This window comes from Trematomus bernacchii, unplaced genomic scaffold (assembly GCF_902827165.1).
Source record: "Trematomus bernacchii unplaced genomic scaffold, fTreBer1.1, whole genome shotgun sequence".
NCBI classification, from domain to species: domain Eukaryota; kingdom Metazoa; phylum Chordata; class Actinopteri; order Perciformes; family Nototheniidae; genus Trematomus; species Trematomus bernacchii.
In genome coordinates this window covers 6,270,405-6,297,242 of record NW_022988043.1, presented here as the reverse complement: position 1 = coordinate 6,297,242, position 26,838 = coordinate 6,270,405, and the positions used below count along the sequence as shown (strand labels likewise).

Here is a 26,838-nt window from a genome sequence, read left to right as displayed (position 1 = left end):
CCCCCTAACAAAACATGCTGTGTGGTACAATCTGTACTGTAACGACGAAGTCTTTATGAAAAGGACTATAAGGAACGTGAAGCTACCTTAGGGGTCTCCGCACTAGTTAATATTACATTTCTACTTTTAAAGACTTACAGTAACTAATAATGTGGGTCTCTAAATCTTTCTTCTGTCAATAATAACGAAAATGAGGCAGATTTTTGCAGGACAAGTGATGGATGAAGAGCACTTTCACAAAGCCTGATTTAGAAAATATGCTCAATCAGTGTTAAGATTGCCAGGTATAATTTGTGTGTGCATTGTTCCCCGTCGTCTTTCACTCTCCTTTTCTTTTTCTAGCTACTTGATAAGAAAAATGCCTCTGAAGTGATTTGGCTGAGCACTCCTGCAAACACTGCTCTCTCTCTCTTACACGCACACGTGCACAACACTCAAATAGCATTCATTTCAAACAAACTGTATGTCATTATAGAGACTTAAAAAACATAATCAGTAACAGTCGCATAACAATCAGTACAGCAATGTCTTTGTGGGACATTAATTAAGATTTCATTGTTTTGCCTTGTTTAGTAATTGTTACACACATCGAGATGTGCAGACTGACACACACACACACACACACACACACACACACAGACACACACACAGACACACACACACACACACACACACACACACACACACACACACACACACACACACACACACACACACACACACACACACCGTACAGTTACTCTGCTTCTGCGTCTTCATGATCTCCATCTGTGTCCATTGTGCGGATTAGAGGCTTGTTATCCTCTTAGCTCTAAATGGCCCCACGTTCCTGCATTCCGCTGTCCGTCTCATCTGCTGTCTAAGAAGCGGACCTGAGTGTGATAAGAAAGCGAGATTCATGCTTAAAAATGATCGAGCCCACTATTTAGTTGTTTTAGTCGTTGCGCATTACGCGCGACTTGTCGGGACAACCCTCTCTATCGTTTGTCAGCGCGCGTGGGGCACAGTGGATGTCTGTCCGTCCGTCAATGTGTCCAACCCACTGATCTTTCGTAGACTGTAATCTTATCAGTGTCAAACCGTACCTGCCTTTTCCTCTCGGGCAGTTTCTGTCTGTCTTCGAGTGGCATTTGCAAGAAAAATCTGGATGAAGAAACGATTTTGATCAGAGAGAAACTTTATTATCACAGAGGTCTGTTTTTATTTACAGCTACAGGCGCGTTTGCATGTGGGATAAAATGATAATTTGACCGTTTTAAACTTTCGACCTGCAGAAGACATGGGATCTAAAGAAAGGATTCTGTTACTTCTCTTCGCAATATGCACAGCCAACGTGTGCCTTTGTGCAAGAAAATCAAGTGCTCGGAGATCTGGTGAGTTTACCTGCTGACCTTTATTCCACATTTGACATGGTGTAGTAAATATCACGATAATCGTTTTTATTGAAACATTGTGGATCAGGGCAGAATTTGTGTGTGCTCATCTTTCCATTTGTTTGATTACTCCAGTATCATAAAGCCAGCTTTTGAAATGATTTTTCAGTTCATGAAAAATACAATTTAAGCATTAATTCCCAAACATCTTCGTGACTAATTTAAACTTTAAAGCCCTTTTTATAGTGATAAAAGCTATACAATATGAACATTGCTGTTCAAAACAAGCCCCTTCCACTTAACACCCCTGTTCATAAAAGTGATAATTCTACAACACAATCTACAGTGCAGCATGTTACTTATAGACCATTTAAAGAAGTTCCCCTCACTTTTGTACGATGTAATTTTAACACATTATATGTTCTGATAGATTTTAGGCAGGAACTTGTGACTTAGAGGAAAATAAAATGGATATAACGTGGTAACATTTTGACTAAAACACATATTTTAGGGATTCTCCCAGATATGAAATGTTTGTCGAATAAAGACAGGGAAGTATCCAGCTTCGGATCAACTGCATACAAAGGCAACTTGCCAGTGGATGTTGATTTGTCCTTCCCACAGTGCCTTCTCTCTCCTCCAACCTTTTCTGATATCCTGTCACCCTGAACACTTTTTCCGTCACAGTTTCTTCCCTTTCCTCCCTCTTTCCTTCTTTCAATCACTTCCTTTCTCTCTCACTGTCAGTCTATCTGATGTATTTCTCCCTCAGCCTAAGACCCACAGGCTAACTATCACATCTGTCTGTCAGCACAGAGACTCACCACAGTGGGGACTGCCATACAGTGGACGGCTGTGGTTCTGTCTCCATGACCTCCAGTGACATTTGTACTTGTTTTTTGTTTGTTTTTGAGGTCTCTCAGGCTTCCTTCTGAGGGAGGGGGAGTTGGGGGTGTCAACAGGGCTAGATGTCCAGATGAATCACATCAGCCTTTACACAACAAAGCTGGTAGCACAAGGAAAGAGTTAAGATTGAATGACGTCTTTCCCCGAGATTGTCTTACTTTTGCCAGATTTTGACAGCCCTCTCGATAGTTAGTGAAAGCTGTTGAATTATTCTGGAATCATTCAGTAGCTTTATTACTTCAACCTACTGTAATATAGATCACGCCTATCCACTTAAACTATTCCTATTCTGTCATTGCTTGGTGAAAGACAATTAATCTTTCTGTCATATTTTACAAGGCATTTTCACCTTTATTTGAAAGAGTAAAAAAGCGGGGAGAGAGAGGAGTATTACAAGCTAAACAAACCTCCCAATGCTGGAATCAAACAAAGGACAACATGGTAATGTAACATCCACTGTGAACACTGCTACCAAGGAGCTCCAAAACAATGAAAATATACTTCATTTCTTTTTCAGGAGATGACATTTCCCAGTTAATCCTGTCAGATTCAGTTTACATTTCATTCAAATATCTTATATCCTTCCCTAAGCCATGCTGAAGGGCAGCACACGTCTTGGTGGATGAAACAGACCTGGAAGCAGTGTTTTTTCACATGACTGACTTCAAAAGTGGAGCCGGAAAATCAGAGTGAAATGTGCAGGTGCTTTGCTCTAAAAGATGTCTGGCTGCCACTCAATGTCTATGTGTTTTTGGTTCTAGAGAGCCAGAGAGTACCTGCAGCCAATCGGTAAACAAAATCCTGCGACTCCTGTGTCATGTTGACTTATGTTACAAAGAATTTCTTTCTGTCTGTAAAACATGAAAATGCTACCTGACTACTGGAAAGTGTAGTTATTGCATCCACACTTCAGTGTAACAAGGGATTTCAAAGGAAACACCTCAGAGTGGTAGTTTGACAACCTGGTGTGTTGAATTTTGGGATGGCCTGTAATACTGTACGTGTGTCAGAGTTCCCGTTAGAATATTTTTTTGCCGGTCAACATGTCCGTTAAAGTTGAAATCTTCCGGACAAAATTAGATAAGTGCCGGTTAAAGGTCTTCTTTGTTATTTATTGAGCTTTAAAACAAATTGATATGATTCGACATTAAACAAACTAATTATAGTAGATTAACTACATTATTCAAAAGTGTACAGTAATTTACAAAAACGCGGGAATAATAAACGGAGCGCTCTCTCCTTCTCCTGACAGCCCGTCAGTATCATGCAGCTCGCGGATCCAGTAATGAGTGACCCGACAGTAAAACTAAACATATCTATAACTAGTTTAGGTAGTTTGAGAGGTAATTAAAATAGCTACGTGTGATTTTCTAACCTGAAGTGTGTTTTGCTCTGCTCGCCGCTGCAGGGGATCATGCAGAGCTGCGTGTCGACTCGTCAGCAGCAGCCGATCTCTCTCTCCTGTCAGATTAGACTTTACTCGCATTTATGTCCATATCGATCAGATCTAGCTAGTTCTAGCTAATGATATGACTACCTGCTTGTTAAAAGACACCTAAACAATAAGCGTCGCTATGCAACCGGATGAGGCCACAAAGTATAGCGCAGCATTATGCATTTGTTTACATGCCCACCGGAACCCCGAGGCATTACCAACAGATCAACGCACAATCAACCCATACAGGACATCTCTTTCTCCACATTAAGTGTTAGACATTAGAATTGACAATTTTTGTCTGTCACATACTCTTTTGTCTGTCACATACTATTCTTGTCTGTCACATAAGTGGCGCAACTGATGCGGTATTGCGCTAAGGGAAAATTATTTTGACCGGACATTTTGACCGGAGAGATTTAGATTTGCCGGACTTCAGCATATTTTACCGGTCATTGTCCGGTAATTACCGGCTAACGGGAACTCTGACGTGTGTTCCTTGATGTGTTCTGCATGAGAGGCCGCAGATGTTTTTATTCATTTGTTTTATCAAGGCTGAGAGAATGAAAATGTTTTGGTAGCTGACAGTGTGCTCTCTTGTGGCCATTTTCCAAACAGTGTGTTTATACTGTACATTGTAGATGTTTGCACCTTGCATAACCTCTAAAGTCCCATTCATGTACGAGGGCAATGCACCCATTAGATTTGACCATTCAAGTGGGGTTTCTTGGTGGTACGCCCAAGTTGAAGACACAGTAGCAAAAGCAGCTTATGTGGCAACTATAACAGCATAAACAGTACCTTGAAGAGTAACCAAAAACAAGGTTGACGGAAAATAATTCTGTCCCTCACTCATGGTCAAAAGCTTAATGTACCCAGAGCTACCTTGAAGCACCATTGTAAGCTGCTGTACTCAGATAATACCCTGGAACACTCAGATAAAACAAACAAATGTTGTGTGTGTGTCTACAGAAGGTCCATTTTGATAGACACGGTTCGCCACTGATGATCATACAAATAATGATTTAAGAATTTCTTTCTCCATCAACTCTTATTCTGTGAGTTCAGCTCACCCGTACACATCCCTGGGGAGATATGGATGATCAGGGAATACAGCTGACATATTGAATTACCCGCTTGGATGGAAGAGCAGGGGAAAGGGTTCGATAAAGCAGAAGAGATGTTCAGTGGATTTAGGAGAGAGGTCGGCATAGGAAGGAGAAGTAGGGAGTCACAAGAAATAAAGAGGAGAGAAACACGAAAATGGAAAAGAGCAACACTGTAGCTACATGATATTTCAATTTACAGAGATCTGCCTCCTACATTAACCTTTGCTTATTCCCCGTGTCAGTGTATACGAGGGACTTCTGTCCTTTTGTCAACTAGACCAGATCAGGACATATAAAAGTCTACTCTAATAAGGTGATAAATAAAAAAGAAAGGTGTTTAGCTATTTGTATGCTGCATTTTCACGTAGCCTCTTCATTGTTTGAATGTAGCAATGCGTTTGTGTAAATGGTATGACATAAAGTGCATGACTGCGAGGCCATAAGGGTCCTTGTCTGCTCCTCTATCTCTATTAAAGCCAGGTGATGAATATACAGCAGGTCATCAGAGGTGATGATGATCTACACCTCGATAGCTCGTTCTCTTTCTTCTTCGTCTTCAAGAGGGTTTTCAGGCCGCAGTCTGAAATTACAATCTCTTGAAGCGCCACACAAACACCCAGGATTTGAATAACTCCAAACCAGGAAAATAATGACATATGAAGCCAGAGTCAGTTGATATTAGAATCCCCCCCAGAGAGCTATGGGTTATGCCATTTAAAACAATCCTTTTGTAATGTTTATGTTATCATTGGCTATTTTAAAACCTTTTGCCAAAGACCTGCTTTTGTTCAAACCTCATGGTGGTATTGACAAAGCATTTATATATAATCGACAGGCAATTCTGTCACAACTGAAAGTAGTAATCAATATATATCATCTTCACAAGTTGTAGGGTTAAGATTGTAAATATAAATTAAAATGTATTTTTATATTTATGAACACTTTACACCATTGTTATCATCAGAACAAGCTGTGCACATTTGCATTGATTAATGTTAGCAACAAATATATATATATAATAAATATTAGACATTGAGCATACAGAGTAACACCAGCATTTATTTAGACTTGAGTTTCTTTTTGTGGGTTGTTTAGAGCATCCTTTGACACATTAGCAGATGATTCTCAGTGGGTTTGGTGTCAGGAGCAGCACCTTTCACATATGATCCTCTATTAACATTATATTATATATATCATTTATTTATTTTAAGGATGCTGAAATGCTTAATTAGCTCATTCTATGTTTCATTGGTCAAAAGCTGCCATGTAAATCTAACAGTCTTGTTCAATAATCCATCAGCACTAAAAATCAAATGAACAATTTGAGTATGCCTGATCACTTGCACTTTTATTTATATTTTCTGTTGCCCTCACTGATTTTGTCTCTGTGTGTATTTCTTAGATCGCCTGAGTCCTCCATTAGACATCCAACTGGAGACAGTCAACTGCACTGCCTTTAGTGTACGATGGAAGATGCCCCGGCGACACGTCAGCACCATCACCGGATACAAGGTAGTCACAGAGCGTGTCTTTTACATTAAATAATAACACAGATATTGCAGTATTGTATGTTTTATTTTTATATATTGTTTAATTTGGTCCAAAAGGGAGATGCTTGATACAATTGATATCAGGGTTTCCAGCAGTGATTTCATTGTGATGGCTTCCTTGCTGGGTACCACCATAGACTGTATATGGGTACCATCCACATTTAAAGAATCACTACACAGAAAAACTGTTAAACCAAAAGGAAAATAAAACATTTAGCTTTACAAACAGCGGGCTTAAAATCCTGCCCTACAAACTCCTTTTCAAAATGCATAGAAAGGTTTTCAACCTGGTAAACATAAAAAAAACCTCTCGGATATGTCATAAATCATTTTGCCTCTTTCTTCTAAGCCAATGCCCATTTACCTCTGCAAGCCGTTCAGTTGGGGCCCCCACCTTTTATAAAGTGCCTGTCAAATACACTGTCCAGCAAGATGGCCTTGAGGGCTAGATTGATATTTCAACATTTCTTGTGTTTTAAAGGAACCCCTTCACTTTGGATTTATGCTTTTAAGGGGGCAATATAGCTCTGAAAGATGTCACAAATATTTGTTTTAGCGTTTTGTCAATAGATGTTTTTGCTCCGCTCTGTGCTTCGAGTACTAAAGTGGGATTTGTTTTCTCGGTAGAAACATATATATATATATATATTTTATGATATAAAAGGCAAAGGCAGGTCAAGAGTGTATAGTCGTTGCGCTAATGGACAGGATGCTGAATAGAAAAAGGAGTACCACTTTTCTTTTTTTACACAGTCATTACTTCTAAGAGCCAATGTTCTCTTATACGTAAAAAAAAATGTATGCCCTACTAACTTCCTTCCTTCCTGCCTTCCTTCCTTTATTTTGTTTGTTTTGAGTCAACCATTACCAAAAGCGTGGATCAGTACGAGTGTTGGTGTGTGCTCTGCTTTTGACCATATGTCCGCACTAAGAGGATTAGCCAGCTACCTAGCTTCCCCAATGCTCTAAGATCAACGTATGTGTTCATTTAACCAATCACTTTGGAAATCATTGATAATCGGGTTTCCTCATAGTTTTTTCACCATATCTATTAAGAAACTATGACTTCATACTGGAAGAGGTTCAACAAAATGGTGCTTTAATCCAAAATAGCAAACATGATATTTATGAATGTCAAATCCAACACTGACAGAATAGGTTAGATTCTTTATGAAATAATATGAATCTGAACATTTTTCATACACAAATATAATTGTATGCGTCTTTTTCGTTGACCATGTGTGTGTGTTTTTCAGGTTTTCTTCACAGAGATGAGGAATGGTCGTCCGATGGATACAGGGTCTCTGATGGAGGTGCCTCTCAACTTGGACATGCTGACCACTGTGAGCACAATGACTTTAAAGAGCATCTTATCTTATCTTATCTTATCTTTAAATCAGTGGTGAACATGCTAAAGAGCAGGGGTGTCAAACTCAAATACACACTGGGCCAAAATAAAAAAAATCGGTACTAGTCGAGGGCCGGACTGGTTCAATGTTTATTGCAAAACTTATTGAAATGAACTTATTGCGCATATTAAACCTGGAACTAACAAAGCTTAAATTATTGCCTATAAAAACAACATTAAACATTAATTTGCTTATTCATTGCTTATGGCTCTATCTGCAGCTTTTCCGGAGTCATTTCTTATGATTACATTTTTCCACAGGCCAACAACAGCTCAAAAAAACAATTTCCCTCAAAGAAAAAAACAAACATGCCCTGTTGTTGCAAGAAAAAAAGTGCAAAAGGAAACATCCATTTAAACTCAGTTTGCTGCTCTGTGATGCTAGTTCAAGCCAGATACTTGGCATCTCATCTCGGGTGCAAGGTCATCAATGTTTGGGGTCAGGCTCTGAGCTGAGGAAATCCTCAGGATTGAGTGAAGGTGTGCGTGCAATATACCGGCGGGCCAGATCTAATAGTAATTAGAAATGATCCTGCGGGCCGAAATTAAATCCACCAAGGGCCTGATTTGGCTCTCGGGCCTTGAGTTTGACACATGTGAACTAGACCATTACATTCACCATGTTTCACACATCACTAACATCAAGTTGAATATTAGAATGTTTAGGACCTGCAATTACATTTGTCATATCCGCCGCACTGATACACTTACATTTATGTAACCCTCTGCTCTTATTTTCTCCAAAGGGCCAATTTGAAGGACAAGCAAGCTTTGTGAGTATTATTTTCTCTTTTATAACAAACTAAATTGGACTGGTTTATTATCAAGCTTGACATTTACAGCTGTATTTGAACTACTTTCCACTCGGAAAATCTCAAATAATAAATTATATGTTATTTAGTCTTTCGTCCTCTTCCACCATCTTCCCCGAACAATCCTTGATGCGATCTTAATCCATATCTGTCTTTTTCTCTACTCTACCACTCTCACATTTGTAGGATGTGGAGATCAGTAATCTTAAGATGAACACTAAGTACAGAGTGACAGTCGGAGCGTATGGTTGGGCAGGGGAAGGCCGACCCAGCATGCCTAGAGACATCAGCACTGCCACACATGGTAAGAATATGTGAGTCGTAGTGACTTCATTTTACAGCTGATGCTAATGTTCCTGCAATGGTGTATTGTTAATATCTTCTTCTGAATTCAATTTCTCTCTGTGCAACTAGACAAGTGCATGCCCCCATCACCCCCCACTCAGCCTGTCGTCATGGCTGTATCTGACACTGAGCTGGCGTTGTCATGGCAGCAAGGAGAGAGCGAGGGAAGCGCACCTGTCCTTCACTTCCTGGTGGCCTACATCAGGTCAGTCGTTACAAAACTCAAAGAAACATGTAATGAAGCTTGATGTTTATAAAACAAGCCCATTTATTTCAAATCATATCACCCATTTATAGTCTTCAATGGTGGATATTGCTATTGAGATAGGCCAAACTGCACCTACTACTACGTTGTTAAATTGTTTGTTAAAATGACAGGTTAAATAATTAAATCACACATGTTAAAGTTTGAAACGTAACGTTGTGAAAAAGAAACACCCAGACATTGTTCGTACCACAAGATGCAAACTACTTGGTGTGTGTCCTGTGTTTTGTGTCTTATCGATCGCACAACTTTCACCCCTCATGGAGTTTTTCGTTTTTAATACTAAGTCAACTGACTTGGCCTTTGCTCCTGTCATAGATTCTATGGTGGCTACAGGTCGGTTTCATCTACTTGTATTCCTTCTTTTGGTCATCAACCGTCTGAATAGTTCATAAGATAAAAAATGTCTGATAATATTCAAAATGGGTGACCTGCCTCTTGCGACCTCACCATCAAAGTGTTGCTGCCAGAACTCACACTAACACACATTGACAGGTTTATAGATTTGCAGATGCACTTAGTTACGTTCAGGTTACACACAAACACTAACCCCAACCAATATAGACACTGACGTGTCCAAGCCACAGAGGGAAAGAACGGCCTTAAGTAAAAAGCCTTGTATCATAACTGGCTGTGGGAGGAAAGGGAATAGGCTGACTGGTTTCTACAACCATACAGATAGTACATAGTCATCATGCCAAAGTATCTAAGGATACTAAATGTAAAACATTTTCTAAGAAGACGGGTTTGGGTATGCAGAGCAAAAGCAAATAAGTGAATTGACAATGTACAGAATACACAATGGCTACACGAACATTTAAAAAAAGCTTTCTCTGTAAAGCTGTACATTCAGCCTCCTTATTCAGACCATCTGCATACACTCATCACTCGTCACATTACTACAACACAGAATACAAAGATCTTTTTAACACTGAATTTCGTGAGGCCTTTGCTGGTCTGCTTAATCTAATCACTTGTGTTTTGACATGAGGATCAGTTGGGACCCGAAAAATAAGGAATTTCATTTTCTGACTGGTAGTGTCCAGCCTCACACTCAAACAAAAGTACACACACACACACACACACACACACACACACACACACACACACACACACACCACACACACACACACACACACACACACACACACACACACACACACACACACACACACACACACACACACACACACACACACACACACCGCACCACTGGAGGACCGCCAATGTCTAGACAAGTCCTCAGGCTACATATTCAAGGAAGTCGGATAATGATCCTCCTTGTCCTCTGTCTGATTGCCAGACCATAATAAAAAAAGAGAGATAAAATGTTTAAATGCCTCCGTAAGAAAAATAAACAGAAAACAGTTCTAAAGATATAAGACGAAACTAAGTTAAATCACAATAGTGTTGCCTTTTGCAGTAGAGAGTTAACTCCAGACTGCGTAAAGAGAGCGGGACAAAGACAGAGAGACAGAAGCAGAGAAACTGTCACTTACTGTGACAGCGTAGACATGAATCAGCGTCTGTGTTTGCGTGCAGGGGCTTTCTCAATACAAAAGGGCCTTATCAGAGGCAAATATTTCTCCCCCTACTTCAAAAGAGGCCTTGCTGAAGAGAGACAGTGATTGGTGGTGAAGATGACTCTGTTCAACAGATAGTCGTGGCTCCAGGCGCAAAGAATCAGCACCAAATATGGCAGCTGGAGATGATAGGCAGAAGAAATTAAGTTCAGGAGTTCATCATTTTGTTTTTTTGCTCTACTTGTCAAAACAATGCTCTGATTAAAGAAAAAAAAAGAAAGCTTCAAGACATAAAGAGCCTTAAAAATAGTAACATCTCTCTCTTTTGCGACTTTGAATTACTTAGATCTACATTCTGTAGTTATTGTTATATTTGCAAACACTTATAGACTTTTTCAAGGAAAACAAAGACAAATATCAACATCGACATCGTCGTCGTCATCATCATCATCATCATCCTCAATACAATCACTTTTAAGATGTTTTGGATTTTTGTCAAAAAATTATTCTTTGTGAAATGTCATAAGGAAGTGTTTGTAATTGCAACATTTTGATAAATGAATCCCAAATAATTTATTTTGTGTATCTTGTCATTCGCAGGCCAGAAATGGACACTGAGTGGACATATATCCGTGAGCCCATTGAGACTAACTCCATGGTTATGAAGGGGTTATTACCGGAAACAGAGTACCAGTTTGTCGTCAGGGCGGCCAACATGCACGGAGTCAGCCCACCCAGCAACATCAACAACCCCGTGCGCACTCTCGGTAAGAAGAAATGTGATCTTTGAGCCAACGTGCTGTGATGTGACGGCCAGAAAAGCTCGCTCGTCAGTCTGCTTTCAACCACATTTCAAAGCAAATTGAACAATACGCCCACACTGAACTAAACAGACTGTGGTTATTTTTTCACCAAAGCTATACAATGTTCAACCACTATGTAAAACCCCAGCATTACAGTGGAGAAGAATCTTTTCTTACTCAATGCGCTGGGAAGCAATGAAACTTGGAAATTATTTTAATACAAATAGATGCATTGATTATAGTGAGCGGCAACATGTAAATATGATCTTAATAACTTAATTCAGTATTGCTTTATTATATAGACAGTTTCTTACCTTTCCTCACTTACCAAATCCTAGTCTAGCTTTCTAAATAAAAAAATTGAAGCTGGTAATTAAAGTAAATTATGTTAAAGTCTCATCACATATTATCCCACAGTGTAATATTCGGAAATCTTGCCATTTTAGATATGCTTTTTCCAAATGTCTTTAGATGTTAAGATCTCCGGGTCAGGAAACCTTGGAATAAATTAAATGTATTCTATGAATTTTGACACAGAAACACATTTAGCCTCCCTAAGCTTGGATGTGGGACAGCACCTGACAGTGTGAGAGTCTGGGATGATGGAGATGGAGATCAACGGATTCATTTACATTATTATATTTGCTGTAGTCAGCTGCTGGTGGTGGGGATGGGTGAGAGACGGTCAGCACAGATTGATATTAAAACACACACGCACATTCTCACAGGTGTGTACTTCACATACACACACATGTCCTAATGGTTTAGGGACCACCTGTGAGAGTGGATGCTTCTTCATGTCAGACTATTGGGAGTAAAGTCAAGAGGACTATTCATCAAATAAATCAAACAGCCATGTAGACACAATCACATTATCCAGCCTTTTTTCTGTGACCTACAGACCTCACTGCTCACTCGCTGCATGTGGGCGGGCGGCTTGAGCGTCACACGCTATGTTAGCTGTCAACTGGTGTAAACTACTCTAAATTAAGTGCCCTAAGTCCTGCTAGACTGCTCTGAGACACAGAGACAAAGCTACAAAGCCACACACCAAGGGAGGTAATAATAGAAGGAACTTGTAAAGAATAATGTCAATGAAAGTTACATGAAGCCAAATCAGATAAGGCAGTTAGACAGACAGACGGACAGACAACAACGAAGAGATGGAAAAGCGTGGTTCCTTAGCGGGGGATAAAAGCGGGTTACGCTCGATTCTCATCAGACAGGATTAAGGACGGGATGCCAGACCCCTTCCCTGCCAATGCACAGCCCTGATCAATGCACACACACACACGCGCACACACACACACACACACACACACACACACACACACACACACACACACACACACACATACACACATACACACATACATACACACACACACACACACACACATACACACACACAATTCCTGAGTGAACAGCGGGGGTGGGCTTGACTGACTGACATACTTTTCTTGTCGCTCTCTCTATGACAGAGTGTGTGTGTGTGTGTTTGTGTGTGTGTGTGTGTGTGTGTGTGTGTGTGTGTGTTGTGTGTGTGTTTATAGCGGTTTGAAACAGGGTATGGACTGAGGGGTATTGTTACACAACAGAAGATTAGTGGAGGGCTTTTTTGGGCGCCCCCCCTCCCTGTATGCCAGCAGTCAGTATTCAGGATTAAATGTTATTAGGCTGTGCTAATTGGCTCTTTAAATCTTGATATCCATTAAATAGTCAAGTTTCTTTGAGATCTGAGAATGTTTAACAGTTTATTTTGTTGTATAATTATGTTGTAATTCAATCCATAACTACAAATTATATTTTAATTCCCTAACTTGCCTTAAAGCATGGTAGACTTGCAGTAGAGGGAGGGGATGTTGTGATGTAAGCTAAGATTACACTTTGTCATGAGTGGGTGGCAGAGGAGGTTAACACACACACACACACACACACACACACACACACACACACACACACACACACACACACACACACACACACACACACACACACACACACACACACACACACACACACACACACACACACACACACACACACACACACACACACACACACTATTGTTTTTACATCTTGTTGTTCTTTGGTAGAAAGGAATTCATAATCTTAATTTGTTTAACTGTTAATGTCAATGTAAAAATGTCATATTATTTTCTATTGTCCAACACCAAGTATATATGTAGCATTTTTAACATAATTAATATTTTCAGCAATACAGCATACACATTTGGCAGCATATATAAATATAATTTAAAAAGGAAAAACACATGATAAACACACATTTGGTCTGTTGTCTTTCTAAATAAATATTTGAATGAAGGAATAACAATTTAACATGTCTTTTATTTATCTTAACCTAAACCACTCAATCAGTATTCAGCTAAATCTTTATATGTTTATTAAGCAATAATATTTGTGCAGCTTCAGCTAGAGCTACTGACAAAAAAAGACCCAGGTGTCATGCTATGCTCACAGTACTCACTGTCTGCTTTTGTCTTTGTACCTTATGAGCAGCCGTTGTGTATCGAGGAGACACGTTTCAGTACGTGGTGCCGCGGCCTGGCTTCAGGCGAACAGGTAGACCTGCTGGGCCAGAAGCTGTTTCTACTATTCAATATCTGTGTCCCACCATCAGTGAAATGTTTTCACATTCCCCAGTGATCGTTTATCATTGGAAAACAGTCATTCATCCAGCCACAGAGGAACCATGCATCTTCAATCTCTCCATTTGTGCAACTTTCATATGAATTTCACAACATGTTGTTTGTTGTCAGGGCCATTTTTATTGTCTAACAGCTTACTTGTGTTTCATCATTCCACCAACTTAGTTTGACCCCTAAACCTGCAGTCATGGTTTATTTTATAATCAACAGTTATAAAGAAATGTAAAGAAGTATGTAATAAACATCATGTATCTTTATTGACATGAACAGGAGCTTCTGAAGTTGGCAGTGGGGATTACGGCCGTTACATCACAGACTCAGGAGACAAAGATGAAGATGGCTTTGACATTGATGACTCTGATTATGACATCTTTATTGAGGAGGTGGGTGATTGCATACCACAGCTTGACATGGATACCAATTTTAGGCACATCTATCATTTATTAATCCTCTTCTTTTTTCCTAGTTAAAGCCATTCCCAGGAATCAATAAAGACAACAGGAAGTCCCAGCTCCGTTCACGCCCTGATAGTCCATCTGGCCGTAACGTTGTTTATCGTATGAACACCATCGCTCCCCGCAATGTTAATTCTACGCCTGCTTCCTCCACCACCTCATCTATCTTCCCAGATTTCACAGATCTGGTTTTCTCAACCACCTCAGAGCCCAGGACCACCAGTTACACAAAAACTACGGCCCCACTTAGCACCACCAGGTAAGATTTAAAACCTTATTTTACCTTGATAATCGATTTTACTGAAGGGTTTACATTAATTATACTATTGATGTTTATCAGCAGCTGGAGGTCGTTATGGCCTCTCTTTTAAAGAAATGATTTCCTTATGTTTCTTAATGTTTGAACAAAAAACTGGGGTATGAGGATGGTTTTCTTTTATCTCAGCAAAATCACGATTCTTATTGCAGATCCTCTTGCTCTTGGATTCCTAGATTGTCTCTTCTGGCTTTTTTATTTTCTCCAAAGATCCACCTACCGGTTTTTGTATACTCTTACACTTAATTATGTGATAATAGATGGAGAATAGAGCAGTCAAATGTCACACCAATCAAAGCTGCCATTCTGGTTGTGATGTACTGAATGTCATTACCTGCAGCAGAGTAAAAAAGGTATCACTTTTAGTTAAAACTTAGGAAAGAGCTGATAGATACATTACTAAACTGCATTTAAAATAGAAATATAATTATTTGCTAAACCACTGACTATACTGTAAGTTAACATCAATACACTTCTTTCTTTCTCTTCTGATTTTAGCATCCCTTTTCCCACCACCACTACCGCCCCAACATTGTCCCCCTGGAAAGGTGAGGTACCTCGTATGTACGAGCTGACCTGCGATGACACTGTGTGCCCCCCCGACAGCTTCTGTCTCAGCGATTTCGACAGCGGAGGCTCCCGCTGCCACTGTAACCTCGGACGGAGAGGGGACAACTGCTCTGAGGGTGAGGGAGGTGTAATTGAGTTCAAGCCTTAGTAAAAGTGTGGTGATGCTAAAGAGGCAACCATCAATTTTATAATACTTTCGTATTTGATCCCTCCCAAAATAAACTTATGATGACTTTTTTTCCTCTTCAGTGGTATCCGTGAACTTTCCCAGGTTCCATGGCTTCTCTCACATGACCTTTGAACCCTTGAAGAACTCTTACCAGACCTTTCAGATCACTTTGGAGTTCAAGGTAAAGCACCATATCTTTGATTTTCCCTATATGGTTTAGGGTGAACAGATCTTTAATCCAGTTGTTTCTGTGGTACAGGCCGACTCTGAGGATGGCTTGTTGTTATACTGTGGAGAGAATGAACACGCACGTGGAGACTTTACCTCTTTGGCTCTGGTGCGAGGCAAGCTGCACTACAGGTGAAGAAAACTGTGACTCACTGAGTAGATTATTTTAGATAAAGTTTACAAGACTGCTGGTTTTAAGAGACTGGATTGTTAAATATGTGATTTAAGGAAATCTGAGAATGTTATGAATGCAATTCTTGAAAAGCATTCAAGAAAAATATTTATTTTAACCATCTTAATGTGGTTGTTAGCATCAGGGCCGTATCCAGGATTTCCTAAATACCGAGGTCCAAACATGCTAGGGGGGTTCTTTTTTGAGATTTGGGGGATTTCCATGATCTAGTTAGGTGCTTTTTAAGTCCTGTGGGGGGTCACAAATGGATAATATATTGATTTCAAACCATGTCAGTGGACTGCAGCATAAATTATTTTTGAAAGTGTAATGCATAAGAATCAGTTGATTCTTGATCATATTAATGATCTGGACATGCAGAAGAGGCTCCAATGATCACAAAACTTTGTCAACATTCATTTTCCATGTCTCTCTCCTTTCCATAACCTGCACCCACTCTTCCATCTTCTTTAGTCTCTGTCTTCTTCCTGTTCATTACTCTCTCTGTCCTCTACTCTTTCTCTTTGTTCAATCTCTCCCTCGTTGTTCACTTTTTGCTCCTCCTCACTTGTTGCTCCTGCCAGTGAATTAAAAGCAATTCAGCAATTTAGTTCATTTCACTTGTTTGTTTGCATTATTTCTTTTATTTAAATCTGTTTTGTTTGATTCTCAAAAGAGAACAAAGATGTAAGCAAATTGTGTTTTATACAATTGTATGTTATTATGACATCATAACTGCAATAGATGTATGTTGTTTTAAAATGATGCCTATTGTCTATATTGTAAATGAAGACTATTGTTATAGATAGATAGATAGATAGATAGAAAGATAGATAGATAGATAGATAGATAGATAGATAGATAGATAGATAGATAGATAGATAGATAGATAGATAGATAGATAGATAGATAGATAGATAGATGGGGTTATTAAGCCTACATTATTTTGTGTGACTGTACCTGCAGTTCCTCCCTGACTTCATCACTTTCTCTTTCTCTCTGCCTGTCCTGTCTCTTCCTTACCAAAGCTGAGCTTCGACTGACGTAGTCTTTTCATTATATCTGAGTCAGTGTAAAAAGAAAACAATACAATGTTATATCTTCAATGTTTTACTCAAATTGAAATGAAAGAAAAGCATTACAACGTTTGTTAAAAGGTAATCCTTCTGACATTGGATGAATGTAATTAACTTTAGCTCTCTAGCTAGTTTATTCACGCAATTTAAACCAAAGTATAGCCTATAGCTGCAATATAAGTTAGTGTGCATGTTGTCGGACGTCCACTGACTAACGGAGAGCGTTCACACAGGATCTGTGGTCATATGATGTCCTGATGAACAGAAACTCAGATCTCTAGATACCTCATCACTCCTCCGCTGCTCCGATACAAGTCCGGGCTGCGGTGGTTTGTTGATACATATTTTGTGATCAATCTTTTTTAATTTATTCAACAAATGGTACAATCAATAACATCAAATGCAATACAGTACAATACAGTACAACACAGCACAAAACAAATCTAAAGAAAGAAACAAAACCCAGTGACATATTTAAAAATGGCAAATATAATTGTATAGAATCACTCATCCTTTGTGTAATGTCAGCATACTTTAGGTAACTGGACATTTGATCGTTTTCCCCTCAGGTTTAACTGTGGTACAGGAGCAGCTCAAATAATAAGTGAGAGTCGTATTGTGGTCGGTGAGTGGCACACAGTCACTCTCTCCAGAGATGGCATGAGCGGCTGGCTGCGAATGGACAACGACAACCCAATATCTGGACGCTCAGAGGTAAGAATAACACACATAATCACTTGCATATTTGTATTATTTTTACATAATATGTGTTTGCGTAAGACCTATTTATCAATTTATTAAAGTGCAGTACGGCTTCAAAAAGGGAAAAGCTTTTTGCAGTATAACCATTTTGATATTGTGGTTTGGATGCATTTTGTGTGGAACATTGCTGCCAATATTGCCTTTCAGTCCTTTCAGCTAGTGGACCAAAAGTGGTTTTACAGTAATGAAGCACATTTTGTTCTCCTCACTCTTTGCTTTCAGGGCCAGTACACCAAGATCACTTTCCGTTCCCCGCTGTATGTGGGTGGATCCCCGAATGCTTATTGGCTGGTCAGGGCAACAGGGACAAATCGTGGCTTCCTGGGCTGCATTCAGAGTCTGACCGTGAACAACAAGGCGATAGACATTAGACCCTGGCCGCTGGGCAGGGCTCTGAGCGGAGCAGATATAGGTGAGGAGGCATACTACCAGCAGTATATGATTCTAACCCATGTTACCCATAATGCACTGGTTTTCATCTTGGATATTCATGCTTAGACAAGTAGTTTAGGAGCAACAATGCCTCTGGAGAGGGAAACAACTCATTTTGGACTCTGTACATAAGTAATGTAATGAGGTTAGAGGGCTCTATTTGAATATATATGGCAGTATTTATTCATCGCCCAGTTTTTTGAGTAATTTCACTGTAAAGACTGACATGTTTTGATAGCAATTATTCTTCTGTTAAAGGTCCTGACAGTTCTAACCAAAAAGAAAACAGGACAAACAAATATGTTAATATTATTTTTTTTAAAAGAAGCTAAATGTTGTAAGTAGTCATCACCTGAAGATAATTGTTGTGCACAATACCTAAGAGGATTTTGCAGAATACAAATGCTAAATACTATAATACTAATACTAAATGGGGGAAGAGCCTGAGCTATTAGTTGCAGCAAAAACTAAAAAGTGCATCATAATAAATAGAACCCTAACCCTGTCTAAATCCCCACCTTGCCCCCAGGTGAGTGCAGCGACAGTGTGTGTGACCTGGTCAGCTGTGTCAATGGTGGAGTTTGCTTTGCAAATCGCGCCGATGGCTTCATCTGTCTGTGCCCACTCGGCTTCAGGGGAGCACTTTGTGAAGAGAGTAAGTCAACTGTATTTCTCAAACCTACTCAATGTGTTTGACTCATACCTAAAACATTCACACTGTTATCAAGAGTCACATTTCTTAAAATCCCTTTGTGATAGCTGTCATAGATTGTCACAGAAACCTTTTAAAGTAATAATTACTGACCAGTTGAGTGCAATATAAAGGAAAATTGATCGAGATGAGGATTATTATGTTTTATATAGAGGCAGGGGATTGATTGCATGTGAGACTAGGTTTCAAACATTATATCCCCACTTTCTCTCCATTTGCTTTTGTTCTCAACTCCTTCTTCCTCCTCTTCACTCTTAATCATCTCTATGTGCTCACACCTCTTCTTCCCTCTTGGCCCAAATCATTTTTTGGTCTTTCTATCCTTTTTATATCTTTTCTTGTTTCCTCTCTCCACCCTTCAGGTTTCTCACTGTCCTCCCCTCTCTTCAATGAGACAGTGTTTTCGTATGCTGTCATCCCATGGCCCCAGTCCTTTCAGAGTTATCTGTCCTTCATGGAGTTTGAGCTGACGTTTAGGCCGTCGTTGCCCGACGGGACGCTGCTGTACAGTGACGACGCAGGCAGCGGAGACTTCCTGGCTATCAACCTTGTGGACGGATATGTTGAGTTCAGATTTGACTGCGGCTCTGGAGGAGCTACTATAAGGTATTACATAGATGTATTCTTAAACTGTTCCCCCTCTGCTTTACTTTCTCAGTATATTTTCAAACTAGATGACTGAAACTGTGTGTGCTACAGGAGTGACGAACAGATCAGTCTGGACAAATGGCATGAGCTGAGGGTGTCTCGCACGGCAAAGAGTGGCATCCTTCAGGTGGACAGCCAGAGGCCAATAGAAGGAATCGCTGAGGTATTTTGTTTTTGGGTTGATGAAAGCTGCAGTATGTCATTTTTTTGCTACAAGAGGGCAGGACAAACTCACACACTTTGTAAAGTGTGTTTGTACACTATTAGGTTATGCAGGTATGGGTGAATAACATTGGACAAATGATAAATTCAGTTGATGCAAAGCAACATTGGTGCACCATTGGAGTCACCTGTTGAACGTCAGCCCAACATGCACACATACTATTTTTACATCTCATTATGTTCTTTAATATGTTCTTCTGTTTATTTGACAACGATTTTGCTTAAACTTGCAAATTGATTTAGCCTTTTAACAAGGAAAATAATGTTTTTACAGTAGATTATGAATACAAATCAAGGCAATACATTCGTAAACAGGACAAGATCTTTCTGTCGAATTCACAATTACATTTTCAATATTTTTTACCTTAACCCATTAGTATCAAAATGGCGTTTTTTTGTTTTAGGGGAAACATATATACAACGTTAATCTTAGTGTACATACCGGTAATTGCTAAGAGGGCATAATTACATACATTTATTTTGTAAATCACTAATTTATTTTTGTTCGATTTCCTCTATAGGGAGCTTTCACCCAGATCAACTGCAGTTCACCTCTTTATATAGGCGGAGTGCCAGAATACGATAAAACAAAGAGGGCATCAGGTGTGATAAAGCCTTTCACTGGAATTATTCAGAAGGTAATTCAGTTAACATTTATGAATAATGTTGAAATGACTAAATGCTTTAAAGTTAACATTAAAGTCGAAACACTTTGTTCTTTCACATCAGTAGACATCAAGTTTCTATTTCAGTGTGTAACCCTTTCTTGACCTCTCTCTCTTCCTCCATCTTGTCTCTCTCTGTTTCTTTCCTTTCCCTTCCCCAGCTGATACTTAATGATCGCACCATCCCAATAATAACTGGCTCAGCTGGTGGAGTTAATGTAGCAAATTCAGCTCACCCATGTGTGGAGAGTCCCTGCGCCAACGGAGGGTCCTGCAGGCCGAAGTGGGACGGTTATGAGTGTGACTGCCCCCTGGGGTACGACGGGAGGCACTGCCAGAAAGGTCAGTCGCATAGTTGCACAGTAAGCATAATAACAATTGTTTACAGAACTTGCTGTTTTAGCATGTGCCTTGGGTCTTCTTTAGTCTGTACCTTACATACTACGACTAGTGCAGTTATAAAATGGGGGCAGTCTAATGAAGTGAGAAGGTTTGCAGTTCACTTTTTCTTCTTAAAGGTAGGGTATGTAATTTTGGAGAAACCAGCTCGAGATCGCTAGAATTTGAAAATACACAGCCGGAACAAATCTGCCACTTCCTTACAGAGCCCCTCCTCCAACACACACGAACGCGCACATGACCAATGAGGGCACGAGATAAGTTTGTGCACAGATGGAAGGCTGACAGGCAGGTAGGCCATCCAGTTATTTTAGCCGGGCCGGCTAAAATGATTGGTCGTGCTTTTTACAGTATTACGGCTTCCACAGATGACATTTTTGTATGGATTTTTTGTCAAAGCACTTAAAATATTCATTGCTATCGGGATGTTAAGAGCATTCCATGGAATATAACAAAAAGTGTGTCTCGAGCCGGTTTCTCAAACTTACCTACCCCACCTTTAATCAACTGTGAAGAAGTTAATGATCACTTTTTGTGTGTAATATTTTTGATATAATTATGTTGCATGATCCTTCCTCTCAGGGATTAATTGTGTGTTTTCTCTTTTCATGTAATGTCATATTTAATGATATATTGGAATACCTAATCCCTTAAGCCTATCTATGCTTTCTCTGTTTTTAATGCTTTCCCTGTACAGAATGTGGGAATTACTGTTTGAACAGTAAGTTTTTTTCAATGACTTTAAAATGCCGTTAGAAACACCCTGCGCATCAATGAATCATAACCTATCATCGCCTCACTTAACACATAGTCCTACATCTGTTTTCCGTACATTTCTCCTCCCAAAATACCTTTTAGTCTTCTAGCTTAGTTTCATACATGCTGATGCTGCCACCTTGTGATGTTATAAAGTAAATACAATGTTTTCTCTGCCCAGCTGTGACTGAAGCCATTGAAATCCCACAGTTCATTGGCCGAAGTTACCTGACATATGACAACAGAGATATCCTGAAAAGGTGGGTTGTGAAGTGACTGTGAAGGGCTGCAAAATGTTTTGTGATATGTATAGATATACTTTTAAGGTTCTTGTAATGATGTTCGTTATACTATCTGCACAGTTCTGGTTTTAATCGCTTTTGCTGATAACTTTGTCTGTATTTTTTAGGTTGTCTGGTTCTAGGACCAACCTTTTCATGCGTTTTAAGAGCACAGCCAACGATGGCCTGTTGTTGTGGAGAGGAGACAGTCCCATGAGAGCCAACAGTGACTTCCTGTCTATGGGGATTCAGGATGGGGCACTAATCTTCAGGTATTTGTTGTCTATGTGTTTGTAAAACATGAGGGACACTATCACACCACTATTAAAACTGTTATTAAGGTGTATTTTATTTATTCTTTCTGAAATATATGGATTGAAAGAAACATTTTTAGTCCAACTTCTTTAGTTCTTCTTGCCGCAGTGGTACTTCCTTGTCTTTTTGAGGAAACAAGGGGGGTAAAAAGTTCAGATTTCAGCAGGAGAAGAAAGTTACTGTGAGAAAAAGTTAATGATTATGGAAAGGGACGCTGATCCCACCAAAGGAGGAGGAGAGCTAAACACCCAGTAGGAAGATCTAAAAAAAGACCTGAAGGCTGAGGGACCTTTATCTGGAAAAGGTGATCAAGGTGAACAATTTGAACCCACTGCACTTGAGGTGTACAGAGACTTCATTATGTGTCTGTTTCTTTATCTGGATAGAAGACCAGGTGTGGGCGTGTTTTATATCAGAAAATATTTCAACTGCTGTTGATTTTGGTGGATGAAACAAACACGTACTGCTAAAAGAAAGCAATTATTAAGGGAAATCAAAGAACTATGTTGGAGACATAATTAGCATTTTATATTGTGGCCATCAAAAATGTTATGAAGTGATTTGAATAAATAATTGACACACATACATTTCCATCATAACCTACTCCCCCTTAACCTGTTAAGCCCTGAGCCTGTTTTTCAGGTTTCAGGCTCGAAAGTGACATGCCCAGAACAAATGACTATATCTTCACTTCTAAAAGGGGAAAATTAATAATCTTTTTTCTCAAAGCAATGATAAACCTGTGAGTTGGATGTAGAAAAGTCAGAATCAGTATAGAATTTTTTTATTTTAAAGTAAATTCAGATTGAACATAGTAACAACTTTTTAATTATAGTGCCGTCCAAAAAAAATCATATAGTGAAAACCACCCTTGAATGTTGGGATAGTAGACTAAAGTCTTTAGGAATCCAAACTATAACATATAATAAGTAACCTGTATCAAGATTGATGCAAAACATGTGACATTTGACCTTTTTAGAGAGGTTTAGCAAAAAAAAAACACCTCTGGGGTCATTTGGGGTGGATTTGGGTGGATTTGCCGTTTCTCTGGAACCCATTGGTCGATTTTGGTGATTGACATCTCTTTTGAACCGTTAGAGCCAATAGAATCGAAGGGGAAGTTCCTAAAATCCACCTACACGTTAACATTGAGGAGTGAGAGTGATGCGCACGCAGTTTGCCCAAACCGAAAGCTATGTTACCTCTGAAAACTGAAAACTGAAAACTAGGTTTATTGCTGATGGATTATCAGTAATCGTTTCAAAGTGACACAGACACATTGGAGTAACCTATGGATTAACCTTCAGCAGCGTTTTTATCGTTTTAATGCCATTGAACACAACTTTTGATCAGAAAAACAGCAAAGGTAAGACTTTGCCGTTTTTGCTCCGTAAAGCTACGTCGTGTGTTGTCTGGATTTGCCTGAGCTGCCGCGAGATCCGATAAGGAATAAAGTATTTCTACCGTGAGTTCTGTGCTAAGTGCGTTAGCATCTTTTCGCTCAGGGCTCATTTAGACGCTTCTTGTGAGACTTGTGTTTTGTTTCAGTAAAAATTGTTCATATCGTCAGTTAGCTGAGTTTCTTCCCGTTAAGTGGGTATGACACATTAATAGGTTGTTAAATGTTAAGAAGCCCTGAGACACAGTTTCGTGAAAAAAAAGCCTGCAGCCCCCGCTAATAATAATGAGCAACTTCCATTAAAGAAAGATCCTTTTACTGTACATCCTATTATTTGTGTGGATCTGGGTACATCCCCACTGTGCACTCTTTGTAACTCCTTGTATGTGTTTCCATGTTGTTCTAGTTATAACCTGGGCAGTGGTTCGGTTAATATCGCTGTCAATGGGACGTTCACAGATGGAAAGTGGCACAGAGTCAAAGCAGTGAGGTAAGCTCTAAATAAATATGAAAACATCCTCTTATATAGATGTTCACTAAAGAGATCTCTTGCTATATTTTGACTTCACTTGACAACTCAGACAATGAAGATGCACCGAGGTTTTTCTTTGTCCACTTGGGGGCAGCAGAACATTCTGACAAATCACCTTTAAAGTTGATTATGCGATGTGTTATCCCCATACAAGCAACCCCTACTCATAATACATTGTACTTTGATTGTTGATATTATTTAGATGGATTATTTTAGTTTTAAGGAGAGGTATTTGGTAAACCTGCTATTCTTTCCAGTGCATGACATTCAGAAACAGGTCAACTTTCAAACCATGTGGAAAATGAAAAAATGAAATACAAGGAAAAAGATAAACTTTAAAGATTTTTTTAATTACTTGGGTTTACCTTCCCAATATGTTTTCAGAGATGGCCCGTCAGGGAAGCTGACAGTTGATGACTATGGAGCAAAAACAGGACGGTCACCTGGAAAGATGAGACAACTCAATATCAACGGCCCCCTCTATGTTGGTAAGTGGTGCTGACAACTGATCATCTCAAAAAGCTTTATATCTACTGTAGACAATCATTTTAATTAATTTTTTTCACCCTGAAGGTGGCATGAAAGAGATAGCCCTTCACACAAACAGACAGTACATTGGAGGCTTGGTGGGCTGCGTGTCCCACTTCACGCTCTCCACTGATTATCACTTAGCTCTGGTGGAGAACGCTGCTGACGGCAAGAACATCAACACCTGCTCCAACTAAAAGAAATCGCTTCAATACAAGAAGGTCTGTTTTCAGCAATTTTTTTCAACTGGAACGAACAACTCGACCAGTTGAAAACTGAAAGAATAAAGTACATTTTGCTCTGCCAATTCTAGGCTGACATTGTATAGACTGGAAGTGGGAAAAGACTAACAACATTGTTACTTCAAGTCACAAGATGATTTAAGTGGCAACGTTTCCAAACCAACTCTAACCTGCCAAGTTTTATGTTTTATTTTCATGTAACAACTTGTTGATGAATTGCTCTGAAAAACCGTTTGGACATATGGCAACAGCACACGACCAGAGGATATTACAAAGCACAAGTTCTCTGTGAAAGGAGGTAAAAGCTTAAAGTTATGGGTAATGGAGGTCTTTGAAGGACTTTTTTTTCATGGGATGATCCAAATCGTATATTTATTTTTTCTAATGTTAATCCTGATTTGATTGCTGGAAGAACTGAGTGATTCGAAGGATCGAGAGTCATCACAACTTTTTCATGAACCTGACCCACAGCAGCTAGCAGAGATAAACTTCTTTGTAGAGGATTTTGGTTTTGACCCTAGAGCACTTCTGTTTGTGTTTGTGGAATTGTGAGGCGTGTTCTTGTTGGTGACGTATTATCAGTCTGTAGACAAACGTTTTTTTGAAAGTCTGATTAAAGGTTGGTAGTTTTAAGGGACGTAGATGTAAGCTGCACATAATATTTAACCTTTATAAACTCCTGTTTTAGTTTACATGCTCCTTTATTTGGAACAATCAGATACTTGTCACATGAAAGTCATGTTGACACGGTGAAGCAGCCAAAATGCTGGTGGTATTGTGCGTGACCATATTTTACTATCATCTGACACAAACCAAATCCCTATGGACTTCAGCCTGCAAATTGAGCCTCTTTCACAACAGAGAAGAAATTGATTATTTCTCTTAGTTAAGCACGTTAAGTGCAAGATGATCAATTTAGTGCTTTCTCATGCTTAAGCCTGCCTATTTGAATTACTCTCGCTTAACAAACAACAAAACCAATGTTATAGTTATAACAGGAGTTTGCATCTTAGATTTGTTTTGATAAAATAAAATAAAATGTCAGTACTCATGGTGACATTTTCGTTTTGAAGTCTGAAGGGATCTAAATTAAGCACATCCACACCTGTGTAACGTGAATAAACATACGTTACATGATTTACCACTGGGTAATCAGAGGGGTTGACCATCAGCTGTACACAACGTAGCACATATTGACTGTTGAACCACGTGTGTAAAATAGCTGTGTACCATAGCCTGTAGGAAAATGTCGGTGTAGCATCTGTGATGTCAGCATATGTGTCAGTTAGTGAAGCCAGATAATCTACATGTGTGCATGGGAACTGACCTGGGTAGAGCTGGAGTGGGACGAGCAAGCAGGAACCATCACGGCTGAGTGTGCTCATCCCAAAGCTGACTGCGCTCATCCCAAAGCTGACTGCTAATCAAGCCTTAAAACTGTATCTCCGTTAAGATCCCCTGAAAATAAAAGAATCATTTACAGTACTAAAAAAGTGTATAGATCACCATTTGTTATATGATGAGAAGTTGATTGTAGGCGAGTATAAAGGAGTATACCTTTCCATTACATTTTTGCAACCATGAAATAAACTAGGGAAGATAAAATAAGATTTGAATGGATACACCACCATCTTTTTTTTAATTATTAACAAGAAATGTTCCCTGTATTTGTATTTGGTACACTGTGACAATTGCCTGTCAAAAACTAGAGGCTGTGATAAATGCTAACCAAATTAAATAACTGAATAGCTGATTAAATAA

General features: G+C 39.4%; 1 protein-coding gene across 1 annotated transcript; it reads left to right on the top strand.

Moving 5' to 3' along the window:
* The first annotated feature begins 1,185 nt into the window (after nucleotides 1-1,185).
* On the top strand, nucleotides 1,186-26,838 carry LOC117473198 (pikachurin). The gene is made up of 24 exons (XM_034118713.1): nucleotides 1,186-1,373; nucleotides 6,226-6,335; nucleotides 7,630-7,716; nucleotides 8,528-8,554; nucleotides 8,780-8,897; nucleotides 9,008-9,143; nucleotides 11,327-11,493; nucleotides 14,469-14,581; nucleotides 14,665-14,912; nucleotides 15,468-15,655; nucleotides 15,789-15,889; nucleotides 15,968-16,068; nucleotides 17,754-17,898; nucleotides 18,169-18,358; nucleotides 18,908-19,033; nucleotides 19,453-19,696; nucleotides 19,790-19,901; nucleotides 20,482-20,598; nucleotides 20,787-20,967; nucleotides 21,962-22,040; nucleotides 22,190-22,333; nucleotides 24,182-24,265; nucleotides 24,692-24,795; nucleotides 24,881-26,838. The coding sequence occupies exons 1-24, from the start codon at nucleotides 1,280-1,282 to the stop codon at nucleotides 25,030-25,032; spliced, it is 3,168 nt and encodes a 1,055-aa protein (XP_033974604.1). The 5' UTR covers nucleotides 1,186-1,279; the 3' UTR covers nucleotides 25,033-26,838.